A 16,319-nucleotide genomic window follows, 5' to 3' on the forward strand; every position below is an offset into this window, starting at 1 on the left:
TTGTCACACTCCACAACAGGTAGGATAGATCACCCTCTGAAGATAATAATCTTTTCCATTTATGAAAGGTAGAGTCTAGACAACCACCTTAGTTTATTTTGAAATAACTTAAATGGAAGGAGATGCATGTACTCTCTAAATAGGTAACTTACCCTGAAGAGAATCACACCTTTGCTCTTAAAAATTCAGTGGCTTCCATTTCAGCATGTTGCCCAACTTGTGTTCTATTCATAGAATCAGCATTATGAATTTTAATTGACTAACATTTGAACACAGCCAAAGCACTGAAACCCACCACTTTATGGTATTTATACAGAAGGGTCGAAGGCATGGAGATAGGAGCGTTCCATTAGCCTTCTCCAAGGGCAGAAGCCAGCATTCCCCAGCAGATTCACCAGTGGATGAAAATCTTTAAGACACACACTGTTGTTAGCATTAGGTCAAGTTTATGCTCTCAAGTACATCTTTTTACTTCCCTGCTTCAGCTGGATGTACTGCTTGTGCAGTACATATCCAGGAATTACCTAAAATTTCAGAGAATATAGTTAAAAGGGAAGCACAGGCTATTTTAAAATTGGCTGTATGGTAGAGAGAGCACACAGTAGCCAAGGAGCAAATGAACATCTGTACATACAAATTTTACGGGACTAAGGCAGGACACATTTAAGTACTTACCCAAGATTCAGAAGAAAAACCCTATCAGACTACTGCAGTTTTCAAGACCCATTTCTAACAGGCAAATTCTATGAAAATGCAAAGATAGCAAGAACAGCAATGTACTGCTACCTCCTTGCTGCCAGTTTACAGTATGGCCACACACAAACTTAATCTTCCTACATTTTGCTTGATGTCTGTGTACAGTGCATCTTGCTGCATTTCTTAAAGAAATAAATTAGTAAATGCCGCAGTAAGCAAGGTGTAAGCTGGCATGAATATTAATGACCCATTTCAAGTGCCCACCAACATTGTCTACATAATCCTAGTGGATCTAGAAAAGGTGTTTTAATTCCATCTTTTGTCAAAGGCATGGATGACTACCTGTGCTCCACATATCTGTGCTGTAGCCTTACTCTTCACTTAAAACCCAGCATCTCCCATCAGCAGTGAGACAGATGCAGTAGAAAAGAGCTCAGCACACGGCAAACACTTGAATTAACCATGTGATACATTAGGAAACCAAGTTGTAAGGTACATGCTTTGTACCAAGTTAAGTTTTCACATACTACATTTTAAAACTAGTACATGAAATGGAAGATTTACCAGACGTATTTAAGTGACTCCCTACTCTTTATCAACCACTGCAAGAGTGAAGCAGACCAGTTAACAAAACTGAATAAAAGTAGCCGCTCTGCACATGAATTCAAGGAAAAGCCTTTGCTCTTTTTTCCTAGATCAAATGGAAAATCTTTCCATTTACTTGCACCTGCCTTGCTATTTTCCCCTCCCACAGCTCTATGTCAGAAATCTCTGTAATTCATTATCCCAGTCCATGATCCTAGTGGTGGTATTAGACCTTTAATGAAGTGATCTTCCTCTTGGAGTTTATATAGAGATACAGCTATGCCTGTCTCCAGCCAACAACATTCAGCCTTCCAGTAGCCTTGGGAAGAGAATAAAATTTGACATGCTGTTGACAAAAATTTAACACATTCACCCATTTTAATAAAAATCTACCCAACAGTAGCACTTGCTCATACCTCTGTCAAGCTTCCTAGACAAATGGAAATTACTTGCAATAAAACAGAGGTAAAATTTGCATTAAAACTGCTCATCTTCAGTCATATATAAAAATATTCAGGGATCCTTTTATGAAATAGTAAGTTCCAGTATCACAAAATTACACTGATGTCATAGTTTCTACCACTGCCATACTCTTAATTTGCATCAACAAGACAGGGAAAGTACTGGGGGAGAAAAAACACCCATTAAGTTCATAAATATTGTTAGCTCTTTCAAAGAATCACTAAGAAACATAGTTTTTTACACTAGAAGATGCAGAGTGGATTACACGACAGCTGAGTATTTCTTTCTGCCACAGAGTCAGACACAGAAGTGCAAGGAATTTTCCAAGGGTACGCATGAAATCACTGGCTGATCAGGAGTGTCAAGGCTTTTCTGGCTCCCAGCTTGGTCTGCTCCCAAGGAAAGGCTGTAGCTCCTCCGGGCTAACCTGTACTCTTGCAAGTGGCGCATGACACACACAGTACAGGAGAAGCTGTGAGTTGTTCATAAACAATTTTTATTTCAAATATGTGCCCTTTTTGATTCTGGAGAATCATGTCCTCCACCAACCAAAGACAGAACTGATTTGGAAATCTTCCACCTGACTTTTTTGTTGTTGATACCTTGACACCATGTCCCTCCTCCTCCTTGGCAGCTGAAAGTATGGCTCAGGGTGAGCATAAACTTGCACCTTATTCCAAAACGGCTAGAAATACAGTGAACAAAGAATTAGTAAATCAACCACTCAGGGAGGCAGAGGGCTATGAATATACAGACAAATATAAAACATCTCATTGGGATTTCATCAATTTTTTTTTTCTGCAAGTATGATTAAAAACTACTTTGACTTTAGGGTCCTGATGTTCCCTCCTCCTCATTCCCCAACAGAAATGAAGAATTCCAAAAATGCTTCATGTTTCTCATGTTTTTTAATAAATATTTAAAAGTCTGTTCCTCTCCTTCCAAAAAAGCAAGTAATGTGGTATGGAGTGAACAAGACTGGACAGAGCATGAGTTTCACATGGATGAACTGCTGATTATCTCTTCTTACTATTTGGTACAGTTGTGTGCTTTGCATTTCCAGTGGCTTAGATTATAAGACATGAAGCAAGTTATTTTGGATGCTGATGCCAATCTGAGCATTATGGAAAAACTAACAGTTGCCTAGGTCCTGTTACAGGTGGTCATGGACTCATGGAAGTTTCTTGGTTTAATATTTACACGGATGTTTTAAAATTATGGTCTGTGAAATATATTTTCCGAAGATGCTCCTCTATTTGACAAAAAAATAGTAAAAGAACCCTTGATCCAAATCCCATCTCTTTTTAACAGTCTTGTTAAAAATTTCGGTTCATCAATTTATCTTAGCACACTTAAGAGCAGAATAGAGAATAATGACATTTTTAAAAAAGAGAAAGATGCTGATCTCTAAGGAGACCGTCGCTCTTTTTTCAGAAGTAAATGACACTGAATGGTGCGGATTCGATTCTTTGCTGGGGCAAACTCCGGCTGAAGCTTTAGTGTTGACTCATACCATTTCATGGCCTTTTCAAACTCCTCCTGTGAAGAAAGAAACCAGAGTGCAAAGTGTCAGATTCTAAAACAGTGAACACATTTTCTATGCTTTCCCCCTCCCAATCAGTTGTGCAGCATGATAAGCACAAAAGTAACGGAACCAATCCTTGTGATTTAGGATTTTTTTCCTTCTCCCACAAATAACTCGTATTTTCTTTTCTTTTTCTCAATTCTGCATAGTCCATGGAAAGGAATCAAGTTATTCCTGAGAATTATCGACCAATATTCTCGCCTTTTCTTTTTAACACACCTCTGTATTCTTGCTGTGAAAGTAAGTACATCTTAAAAACAAATTTCAGTCAGAATTTGAGTAGATCAAAGCTTCAAAATCATGGAGAATACAAAACCATCAACTTTTCTGAAAAGCTAACATTTTTAGAAACAACTTGAAATTATTTTTAAAAGATTACTCAATAAAAAGAGTAAAAACTGAACAAAAAACCCCCCAAAACTTAAAGAGCATATAATAGCTAGACAATTTCAATTGATAAGTGGACTCCAGGCTGGTAGTTAGAAGCATTCATGTGGAAATAGCATCTATTTTTGTATAGCTGAAATCTCATTACCTATGCCACCCTGCTTTTCTATTAACTAGGAAAGCATGCCAACATCCAATAGTGTATTCAAGGAAAAATGAGAGGAGAAAAGACACAAAACATTCTGAGGTTTTCAGTCAGTTTCATCACTTATTTTTTCTCTTAAGTTCCTTTTCTCAGTAACTTTAGTTATGCAGTAGAGATAATATGAATTTCTGGCCACATCATAAAGACTAACTAGATCAAGGTGAGTTGTAAATCTCGTTTTTTTTTACAAGATGTATTTTAATAGTATATATAGACATTATGAAGAAATTTAAGTCCATTGTGCAAATCATGTTGGGCATTGATAATACAGATATTGAAAATGAACTTCCCTTGTGTTTGTTCACCCCAACTCCAAGCTGGATTTTACTTATTATTCCAAGCTTAACTCTTCAAGATAGAGACCAAATTCATCACTAACTTTCCAACGTTATAAAAATATCCTGTATTTAGATGGGTGGACAACACAAATCACCAACTGTCTTTACAAAGCTTTGCACACAGCATTCTTAAGCCAGCTTATAAAAATGTTGGCCATAAAGTACTAAATGAGAAATAGAAGTAAAATCAGTAATAAAAGTTTGGTCTTTTTAAAGATACTTCTTGATGATCATACCCCAATCTCTTGAACATTGCTCCTTCAAAATTATTTGTGAGAATAAGACTTTTATATACATGTAAACAGTGTCCCAAAGACAGCCATACCTGGGCAACAGCACACTCACCATTGCTACATAGACATTTGCCAGTGTGAAATGATTAACCACGAAGTGCGGCGCTATTTCCACTGCCATGGTAGCCACAATGATGGCATCATTCCAGAGTCTGGCATTGTGGAAGATGTTTGCTAGGCTTATTAGTGGTACATCCTGGAGGAGAAGAGCAAGCAACAAACAATTTATTTCCATTGCACTTGTCTCAGGATCAGCAAGACAAACAGAATAATCCACCAAACTGCACTCATCTGGTCCCTCTCTTTTGATACTAAGAGTAATGATCCAGACCTATTTTAATATAAAACTGCATCTGGACTTAAATTACAAACAAAAAAACTCACATGCACATCTACTCATAACAGTGACAAACATGACTCTTGGACAGAAAATCCAACTCAAAAATTAACTCATTTAAGTGTATGTACATTTAGTTTTCAGAAGCTCTTACACTATTTTTCTCCCAAAGATGAGGTGCACTTTTTAGAGGCAAGACAAGCTATTTTGAGTACCCTCCTTCAGCTCTTGCAAAAAAGGAAAGGGAATACGAACAAAGGGGACAGCAGGGAAGTGAAAACATGGTCTAACTATAAGTGCAACAGATGCATCATTTTTTGTCCTGCCTCTGCCACAGGATTGTTATTCTGATGCTGAGTAATAGCTATAAATAAAATTTTCTCAGCTAGACACTCATGGTATGTTCTTTATTTCCTGGATTTCCAGACCGTGACCTTGTCTGACTGACAAAACTGTAGAGCCTGGCAGGCATAACAGACTCTCTGGGAGCTGGGCCTCACCCCTTCAAAGCACAAAATACCGCTTAGTACCAAGGCTGAGGTGCCTTCAACAGGACAATAAAAAAGTTCTGGATGTTGCCATCCCCAGATGTTTGACCTTCTCATGTCAAGGAATATCTGTGCTAGACAAGTTGTTCATGTTTGCAAAGCAGATATTATGGAAGTCAGATTCACAAGAGAAGTTCACAGAAAAATTAATTACCTTCTATTTGCACGAGAAAAGTCAAGAGAAAGTAGCCAAAGTGCATAAAAGCAAAGCGGAGGATAAACCAAAATACACAAAATAGGTTTTAATTCAGTGCTAACTCAAAGTAAAAGTTGCAGTTCTATCTTTACAACCAAATCCAGAGTTTTCTCTGGAAGCAACTTCAATATGGAGGACAAAAACAAGGAACAAATTCAGGGAGTCACACTGTCTTAAGCAACATTATATCATACTTCTAGAAAACAGCACTACTCCACCATAATCTTGCCAAAGTGTAGTTTCCAATCCATAGTCTGACCCTTACAAATCACACAGCTAAGGACTCCTTTCCTGAGTAACCAATTACATAGAAAGACAGGAAAAGAAGTAAAAGCTGGATGCGTTAGGTCTTGGTTCCAACCATGTTTCAAATGGATAATGCAAAGAGATAAACTCATAGGAAACATACAAAGGATGTGCAGAGGGAATGTGCATTCCTTAGTTGATGCATTTCTGCTGTTAATGGCTAAATCCCTCTAATAATATCCTGAAAGTGTGAATTACTTTGTCTCCTAATTTTCAGAGAAATTAGAAGACCAAGATTCTAGTGAAGATTACATACTGCACAATTTGTTGCTCAGGTTCCCAAAAAATCTGCTATGTTGAGTAAGGAGCCTATATTGCATTTATCCGTTTGCAAGGGGGAACTTGGTGTTTAAGAGCAGACATTACAATGCTCAGCACAGCACCTGGCAAGGTGAAGGGTACAGAGCACTTCAGCCAACTGAAACACTGAAGAGAAGACTGTGTCCAGAATGCTACCTTTTTCTTTGAGCAAGGAACTGCTGCACAAAGTGAAGGACTAGTGTACTACTGAGATTCACAGCCCAAATGCTTAAGATTCAAGCATTTAAGTGATTCCTTTAGATAATCACCTCCCACCCTCTCTAAAAGCATAACCAGAAAACATACTTCCACATCTTAGGTTAGAAGACTTGTCCAGACAAAGTCCTAACAGGAGAAAGTTCAAGTCTGGGATGCCCAGAGAGCTGTCACACCCACCGAACTGCAGGAAATTCCAATGAACCTTGTATCAGTTATCTTTTATTTTAGAGACAGTCCATACTAAACAAATGGTGAAAATCTTGGTTTCATCTCAACTAGATAGTATCTAATACATTATAGACACCAGATATACAGTGTTGGCCTTAATAAGAGTCTGTGAAAGCTCTATTGTGACAAGAAAACATTCTTTCATCTGCATAGTGGACACACTATGTGATGTACACACTATGTACTACACTATGTGTACACACCTTCATGTGATGGGGTGCATAGTGCAATGCTTGCCGTAAACAGTCAATTGCCTTCTTTCCTTGGCCTTTCACCCTCCAGTAAAGAGCTGCCATGCTAGAGAGGACCCACGAAGTCTGATTCTGCCAAGAGAAGAACACAAAAAAACTGCCATGTTAGCACCGGTATTGAATACTCTTCTGACTTTTCACTCTTTCAATTTATTTGCTATACTGAGGTGGAGGATGTTACACTTAAAAAGAACATTAAACTACTTCAAAGCAGCAAAAAGTTTCTGACAACATATATGCAATAGCCAGGTAAATGAGACTTCCAAATGAAACGAATTCCAAGTGCAACATCATTTCCTTAGGAAAGGAATAGCAGTTAAATAGCTTTCAACAGCAACAACAGTTACAGCAGCCACAACAGCTTCCAACCAGCTCTCTGACACGGAGCATCTATATGTGCAGACACATTACTCAACATGAAGGAAAAAGTTTAGCTAACTTAGTTGATCGGACTTGTAGGCTCCCTGCAGTCACTGGAAAGAGAAAGGATGCCCTGGGATGCAGCTCAGCCCAGAAGCCGGCCAAAGCCCAGCCTCTAGCTGGCTGACTCCCATGCCCTATGTTACAAAGGAAAACACTGAGAATTCAGTTTCTAATCTCTGCACTAAATATTCAGCTTATTTGGATAAATCTTGGTGTCTGCAGGGGAAGCTAGGATATAAGAGAAAAAGCTAGTATACAAGTGAAATGAAAAGAAACTAAGACTTGTAGCATGAGGATAACTCATGGGGATGGACAAAGCTATATTAGTTTTAATTTCAAAGCACATTAAGTATGCCAGATAGCTTTTGGTCCAACAGGTTAGGGACACCAAACTGTTTTCACTAAGCCCTCTTTTCTATAGTAGTTTAGGGTATTGCCCCTACTAGTTGTAAATACGGAACAGCAAACCCTGGCATCTCTGTCTGTTTTGTGGATCCTGTGAAAATTATGTTCCTAATCCTCTCATTCTAGGGCTCACAGTTGAGGTCCTTAGCAGCTAGCTAGCTAGCTTTAGCTAGGAAGCTTGGATTTCTCTGGGGAAAACAGAAGTGCAGGCTTGCACATGGTACCACACCTCTGCCTGAACACATCTGACATTTCAGGCCAGTATTGTACCAGGTAGATGCAGCAGGCTGAAAAAACAAGAAGCCCTTTTGAGCTGTCTGACTACTGCATGCCAGGAGTGCTGCTGGAGAGGGGAGACATGGCTTAATTCTACTTTCCATAAGCTCCAAGTCAATGTAGCATAAAGAGAAAGAAGAGGGCTGAGAACTGAGAACAGTTTAATAAATCAATAATCAGCAATGCTGCTCACTACAGGGAAACACTGGGACATTTGACAAGATTAAGTTTCAGCAGAGAGATACAAAAGACATTTGATGGTATAAGCACAGGATATACCGCAACAAAATACCTGTGAGGGCATTACAGATGCTAAATAGACACAAATCCCTAGTCCAAGTACTAATACGTTCCTTGAGCAGGATTTCAGACAAATGATTCGAGACCAGATTGACCATTACGCCAGTCATGAGCAGTAAGCCCAGACTTCTCATTTTCTCCTTTACACATACCTTTTCCAAAGCTTTGGCTATTCGAGTACCAACTTGTTCTAATGACTGTGGTGAATAGTGGTCTTTGCCAAGATTCTGTAGGACCTGTGGAAGAGGAAGTAAAGAGGAAGAGGAACCTGGTAAGAGATGTCCCCTTGCTTGTTGGTTGCTTCTTTGCTCAGCGTTTTACAAATGCTGTAACCTGCTTCAACCTAAACATCACTGTCTATCTTGAGTTGATTCTATCTGTATAACACAGTGCTATAACTCCATGGCACTGAATACTAAGAACACTAAAAATTCTGAGTATGCTGAGTTGGACTTTACTTTCACTAATTCATCCATGAAGAGCTATAAATACAGAGACACTAATGGTGTTTTAGGATTTCCCTGAGGCCAGACTGTAGATGGCTGGGAAAACATTCTGGTAAAATTTCATGTTGCACTGTTCATAGTTTTATCCAGGCATTCACCCACTGAAAGTCACCTCTGGAGATAAGGCACTGAGCTAAATGCACCCTGAATCTGCCATGGTATGGCATTTTTTGTGTGACAGCCTTCAGCTCACTCTGGCATACCTCTTTCAGTTGACTTTCTCCAGTGTAATGCAAGCTGGCCCGACTAGAGACACCTTGCAGGTGGTCCAAAGTATGCATACTGGCTGGGAGGTTTGGGTTACAAAGGGGCTCCATGGCTGGTTCCTGCAGCTGTGTGGCAAAATCAATGTGTTCTGTAATGCTACAAATGTCATAAAACAAGTCAAATTAGTTAAAAGAACAGAATAGTCATTAGAAAGCTCTCTAGTGAAAGTAAACTACCAAGAACCTGTCAGAATCTCATTTGAGTAGCTCAAGAGGCGAGAGAAACTGGATCTTTCATCTGCACTTGCACTTCTCAAGTCTAACCGCTGAAATTCCACATGATGTTTTCAAACTTCTTAGAAATCCTGGAAATTCTTTCTTACTAACATAAAATCTTCAGTTTACCCACACTGAAGACTAGGTAACTGTCTTGCTTTGTGTAGAGTAACTCACTTAGGGCTCATATCCAAGATACTCACTCAATGTTTTTAGCAGAAACAGCAAGCCACGTGCTGGCTACAGTTGTAAGTTCTACCCTGCGGAGTTTCAGGCACTCATCAGGACTTGGCCAGCCAAGGCTACGGTAGTCACGCCTTTTTCCTTGAGAAAGTAAAAAAAAAAAATAAAAAATAGAAGAAACTTCCTGGAAGGAGAAAGACATTCTCCTTCAGTACAATGATTCTTAAAATACTTTATGCCAGTGGATACATCCCCTACATTATAAAAGTCACTGTCTTGCAGACACATTTCTGTAAGAACATTCCGGAATCTAAATGGACTGGATGGGACTGGTAGCACGCACAGGCAGAACCAGATTGTGTGCAAGACAGATTAGGAGATGAAGTTTCAAATCTGTTTCATTACACTTTTTCCAAAGCTACAGATGAAGAACAATTGCCAATCTTGTTTACAGGTAATGTCTCTACTTAAATGTCCTCAAACCAAATTTGTGAGTCATCAATAATGTTCTACAGCTACAATTAAAAACTAATAAAAGTTGATTGGTCTATCTGTTGGCAATTCCAGGCAAAAAATGCTGCCAATACGGTTCAACGAGTATTGTCCAAGACAGACAGTGGCTCTTACTGTGTTCTTACACTCAAGATAGAAACCTTCCTGAAACTATTTAACTACACTTTAGCTCTCCCATTTTGCAGAGAAGCAAAGCAAGGCAGGGAAAGGTTAAATAACTTGCTTTATATTAACACAGAGATCACTGAGAGAAACACGAATCTGATCTTCACATCTGAACTAATGCCTACTGAAATCTTTCCCTCAAATTTGATGGATATCATATCAAGTCCTAGGACACCGGCCTGTGTTAAATGTTAGGAAACATTTTCCTCTTGTATCAGAAACATCCAAACTATCTGGAACATAAGAAAATTTCATATTTTCATTCATATAGCAATAGATTTGCACAGTGGGAAGCCAAGTTTAACAACATTCCAGTCTATCAAACCAGCTATGCAGACAATACTTCAGTATTTATTTCTAGTTACATGAAATTTTGCCCATTTGGATGCAATGCCTATTTCTCATCCAAGTTACAGTAAACCATATCATCATATTTTGCAAATAACAAAGAAGTCTGCAATACCATGTATTTTGTAAAGTATTGTGATAAAAGGGAAATTAATTTTGAGACACAAAGGGAAATTTCAAAGGGAAATGATCAGTTCTCATCACCACCACTGTGAACTATCTGATTGCAAGTTCTCATTGGCATGAACAGTAAAGGACATAAAGAGGTATGGAAATCCTACAAAGTTCAGTACTCTGGGAAGGAGCAAAACACAAGACAGATACCATCACTTCTCCATTCTACCAAGAACTCTCCAGGTGATCTTCAATTTGTTACTTAAAATTTTGATGGTTTAGTTCTTGCAAAGAGGATGCCAGCAGACCCTGCCTCACAAGAATGTTGGGAAGATTACTTTACAATTGAGGGATGCTATGTAATAAAGCCACAAAAGTAACTCAAGAGGGAAAGAAGATCAACACTGAAGAAAGGACAGGTGTGTGCTCACAAATGATAGACTGTTTTCATGTATTCCTTCTCCCCCCATTTAAATATTTAATTCAATAACCTACATTTGTCAGTTGCTAAAAAAGGAGGTTGTTAAAGATTTAATGTGAAAGCCTTCAAAATGTGAAATCACTTTCCAGGTCATCAAATTGTCAAGGACTAAGATGCACTGTAGAACTTTGCTTACACATCAGTCCCATAGCATTAAGATTTTAGATCCATTGAAAGGTAAGAAAAGAAGTATGGGGGTCAATTACTAGAGTTTTATTATTTGGCACCCCATTAACAGATTATTCTCCAATTCCTCTTATTCAACTAGCAAAAACTCTATCTGCTTCTCAAAATCTCATCTGTGTTGGTGGAAAACTACTCTCCTGTAGCTGTACAGTGTTCTGGAAGACAGTCTCTAAGTTTTCTCTTATAGTATTATTGAACAATTATAGCAGAATACTTGGTTTTAATTTATTTACTTCATTTTTATTAGACTAAGCTTTCAGCTTTCTGTTTGAGTTGTATGTCATATGTTTAGCCACAAGCCAGTACAAACTCTTATTCTGCATCCTGATAAACTAACTCCTCTGCCCATTCAGTTTATCAAAAGAGATCATCTAAGTCCCCTCTCTCTCTTACAACTTCTACTCACAATATCTACCTCTTTCATTCTCCACTCTCACCACCTTATACCCAGAAGTTTTAGAATTTAACGAGAAAGTTTTAATTCAACAAATCAAGTTAGGCTGCAATTCATCAAGAAGGTGCAGATAGAAGAGAGTTCTTATTTTTCCATGTACTCATCTAGAAGTGACATTTCACTATGTAGTTTTTGTGATGCTTATTTTCAGCAATAAACCAGTGTAACATAAAGGCTCCAAAGGAAATAAACCATAGTAATACAAAAGCTGCAAATGATTGGCTTTCTCTAGAAGCAGCAGGTTACCTATTGGTCCAGGAGAAGGTATCTTTGGTCCACTGATCTCTAGAGCAGTTTGGTAAAAGTTTTCATTTTCTGCATTAGTCCCTTCTTCTACATTTCTCCCAACTGGTTCCTGGAGATCCAAGCTTTCAGCTTTTGGTTTCTTTAAACGTTTGACCTGAAAAGTGATCTACCAAAAGAACAGTATTAGTAACGTTAACAGTAAGAAACATCATGACTGTTATCAGTTCCAATGTGCTACTTGTTTTAGCCCAAAGATGTTATAGATGAGATTTTTGTCTCCCTCCTTTCCTCCCCATCTCAACTCAATCTTAAAGCCTGCTCCCTTCCCTTTCAACTGTATCACACCATGCAAACCAAGTATACAACTTCTGTCCTCAAATATTGGAGAAAATCAGTTTAACTGCTGGAGAACTGAAAGGCATTTTTCATTATCTATTTTACTGGTAACACAACAACAAGAGGGATTTCAGTGTTTTCATGCTAACCAGAACTTCTGGTTAAAATCTTTTTAAATTTTTAACTGTGAGCAAGAAGTTGGTGATGAATCGAAACCACTTGTTCATTTCACACCAGCCATCAATGACTACATCTTTTAGGCTCATAGGGGAAGTTCATAGATCTCCCAGTGTTAAACCCTATCAACCATTCTCATCTCTCTCTTCTCTACAACATTTAGTAAAGACTTAAGTAAACTCATTCAAACTTACCCATTCAGCTTCGTCATCATCATCACCACAGTCCCCAAAACAGGAGCTAGCAAGTCCATCCTGAGATCCCTTCTTCAGGACCCGGATTCCCTGCAAGTCCATCCGATGACCTTTTACCTCCAGAGCCCCTTCAAAAGCTTCCTGAGGCCAAGAATTTTCAAACTCATCCACCAAAGCCAGCATCTCTTCAGACATCTGATTGTCTTCTAAACCCTCCACTCCTTCTGAACCATTGCTTTCTGCAGTGACTGTGTCTAAGAGGGAATAACATAAAAAACTTCAGAAATTATTTTCCCTGTGCTTTCACAAACTGTACAAAAAGAACCTTTTTTCTGTGACCTGACTTTTCCACCTGCACAACCAAAGTATCACTGACTACTCACTGCACACTGTGAAAAGAGAGAACTCGTCAGTGCAGACCGCCTCACTGCAAATAAGTATCACTGTTGTGCTTGGACAAGAACAGTGAAGAGAATTAAACTAGTTTATGGGTTACTGTTTATTTTATATGGACAGAGAGGGGAAAACACAGCTTCTCAGTGGAAAATAGACAGTTTTTCTGAAAAATCTAGAAACCATTTCATTTGCCAGAACTGTTTTCGTAAGGCTGACTTACTTTCCAGTCTCAAGAAGGAGGGATCCCTTGCTGAACTCTGAGTAAGGACTTCTGGATCTTCTGCACCTCCCTCAGAGTGTCCCTCTGTCACTGCTGTAGCTGACTTATAGCGGTCATCAAAGTATTTCTCCTTGCCATAACTGTCATCTGGATTTTTCTCATGACAGTGGCCTGAAAGAGAGAAATTTTCTGAGAGACCATGAGAGAAAGCTCCTGCTGGATACAAGTGCAGAAGCTGCATTGTGGAAGTTACCATCTTCTAGTTTTCTGTGGATTTTCTGTGTTTTTAATCTATGGATTAAAAGGATAAGTCTACGAAGTATGAAACCCCATTCAGTGATTGAAAAACTGATCTGCCCACTGACAAGGGAGATAATGTAAAACAGTTACAGGAAACTATGTTATTAGGTATATGCTGTGAACTACTAATGCAAGAAAAATCAGCTACTTTTCAAGGGAAGGTTGCACAGGAGAAATTACTGTCTGTTGGCAGCCACTCCAATGAACACTCCCAAGACATGTTTTAGTGACAATGTACCATATGAGATTTGCCTGCCACATGAACTTTCACTTAAGACACCCCATGCCTACGTGCAAGAGAAAAAAGGCCAAGGCAGACTGATCTGGGAATGCCAGACTGACCTTCTACGCCAGCAACAGACAGCATGTTGGGACGACTAGCTCATGAAACAGAAAGACAAGTGATAAGAGCATTAATCTGTACCAAAAAATCAGAAGTTTATACTGCTGAAAATTTAACATCTATTATTTTGTGCTCAGGTTGCAAGTTCACATTCCACCAAATGCAAAGATCTAAGAATAACATGGTAGAGTCAGTAATAAGCAGAAACAAAAGAGCGCACACTTGCACCAGCTGCCTTTGAGCATCCTTCAGTGCCACATAAGCATTCAGACAGTTTAAAGGGGGACCACCTCCGTCTTTGGAACAATACTTTTGATAATAAGTACATTTTAACTACAGATCTCAGATTTTCTAATATTAATGACTTTCCATGGGCAGAGGTGCTTAGGGGACACAGCTAATGACACCATTCTCCACACGTGTGAGAGGCTGGGAACTGCCCTGAACCCCAAGGAGAAGTTATGGGGCAGAAACATGGACTGGGGGCACTTGTCTCATCACACAGGAAACTGTCCCCACTGAGAAAAATATATTCCACGTACACAGCTTCTGCTCTCAAACCCTTTATTCATTTCAATCACTTGTGAGTGAAAATAGTATACACAGACAAATGAATTAAGAAGTACACAGTTGAATAAAAGAAAAATTAAATGCATTAGATTTTCAAGTACATTCCCATTCTACCTTCTCTGAGTTCAAACTGTATTTCTCCATGCATATGGGAAGCATTATTTTTTTCAACCAGTAGCATAAAGTTACAAGAATGTTAATAAAGTAGATCAGCGACCCCTTTCTACTTGACACAATGATCCTATGTCACAAAATAATAATTCTAGGTTTTACACCTTTATCAGGCCAGTGGGATGAGAGGATGGTTCTGACTCTCATGTAAGGGTAACCTGTTCCACTGTTTCTCTGTCAAGTGAAATTCCAGCTTTTAGCTCTCTGCTTCTCCATCTGGGAACACTCAGGTGTCATCTTTGGAGGAGAAACAGACCATTATTTTCCATGTGTGTGTGAGTGATCAAAATCAAACAAATTAAACTAGATTTATAAATCCTTTGGGAAAACTATTTCTTGCCCTACCTTTTCTGCTGTATGCAAGAAGACAAACAATGGTATGAGGAAATATATGAAACAGAAGTGAACTTCATAAACTCTTCTAATAGCTACCATATATTTATAGTCAGTTTTTCCTACTCTATCAGTCATCGATTCTTTCTTCAATCTTCTGCCCATCTGCCAATAAAAACTTAACAGGTTTCATATAAAAAAACCCCAACAACCAATATATGGAGAGCCTCATGTTTAGTTATGAGAAATGGTGCACATAGAACATTTAAGCTACCCCCACCTGATATCGACCCAGCCTGATTACTATATAAGTCAGGCACTTCTCAGTAATGTGATGATCTCAATTTCCTTTCTTGAAGATCCACTCATTAGTATAAAGAAGCAAAGGGGTTCAAACCCAGACAACTATTTTTCATAGTTGCCAACTATGAATGCCAACAATAATTTTAAAAGCTGGAAAGTACAAGCAAAAGAAAAAAAATCATGGAACTTAAAATTCTACTTAACATCAACTCTGTTAATATTAATTTACAAACACTGACAGCTAAAAACAGACTAAATGACTGTGCTGGCTTTCTTGGGCTCTGAGAGTTGCTATATATAGAAACCCGAGTGACCTAATTTTTTCAAATTGCTGCTTTCAGTTGTCTGATGTTGCTGTATACAAAAATGCTAATTGAAAAACCAATGGAAGCTGAAGATCTCTAGTGAGTGAACCATGAAGCTAGTGGTACTGAAACACTGCAGAATTTCACAGCTTCTGTCAGGCAAATGCTGAAATCCAGCAGGAAGTTCAGTGGGGAAGAGAGTGAGACCAGCAAGGGAACAACACAGCCCCAAACTCCAGGCACATCCTCTGTCTGCAGAATTTTGGCTGTATCACTGCAATACTTACAGCACCTTTGTTATGTGAAGGACAAAAGTGACCTCTGATCTACAAATGCTCAGCTACTTATTATTAATATTTCATATATATTCTGGCTGTCTAAATCTCCACATCTGAGTTTTAGGTGTAAAGTCCTGACACAGCGATATCACAAAACTTGGAAGTCTACAATTTCTACATTGGACTTGGTAAGTTCAGTTTACTCCACCCTAAACTTTTACTAGAGAAGGATCACTTTCTTGCTCATTTATTTTCTGAGAGCAGCTGTTATCGCTCTTCCCACTGATAGTGTAGAGGTAAGATAGCTCAGAGGGAAGCGGATCAGAGTCTGCCTTACCATATATATTATGAGACCTGGTTACCAAATTCCAGCCA

General features: G+C 38.7%; 1 protein-coding gene across 1 annotated transcript in view; it reads right to left on the reverse strand.

Moving 5' to 3' along the window:
- Positions 1-2,218: 2,218 nt before the first annotated feature.
- TTC17 (tetratricopeptide repeat domain 17) overlaps positions 2,219-16,319 on the reverse strand; it is a 56,006-nt gene continuing 41,905 nt past the window's right edge. The window contains exons 17-25 of the mRNA XM_033062609.1: positions 13,342-13,512; positions 12,726-12,979; positions 12,019-12,184; positions 9,532-9,652; positions 9,050-9,209; positions 8,493-8,576; positions 6,889-7,008; positions 4,604-4,747; positions 2,219-3,282 (exon numbers count right to left, since the gene is read on the reverse strand). Of these exons, the coding sequence (XP_032918500.1) occupies positions 3,151-3,282; positions 4,604-4,747; positions 6,889-7,008; positions 8,493-8,576; positions 9,050-9,209; positions 9,532-9,652; positions 12,019-12,184; positions 12,726-12,979; positions 13,342-13,512 (1,352 nt within the window). The 3' untranslated portion in view covers positions 2,219-3,150. The remainder of the gene's footprint in view (positions 3,283-4,603; positions 4,748-6,888; positions 7,009-8,492; positions 8,577-9,049; positions 9,210-9,531; positions 9,653-12,018; positions 12,185-12,725; positions 12,980-13,341; positions 13,513-16,319) is intronic.

Source organism: Catharus ustulatus, chromosome 6, assembly GCF_009819885.2.
Source record: "Catharus ustulatus isolate bCatUst1 chromosome 6, bCatUst1.pri.v2, whole genome shotgun sequence".
NCBI lineage: Eukaryota > Metazoa > Chordata > Aves > Passeriformes > Turdidae > Catharus > Catharus ustulatus.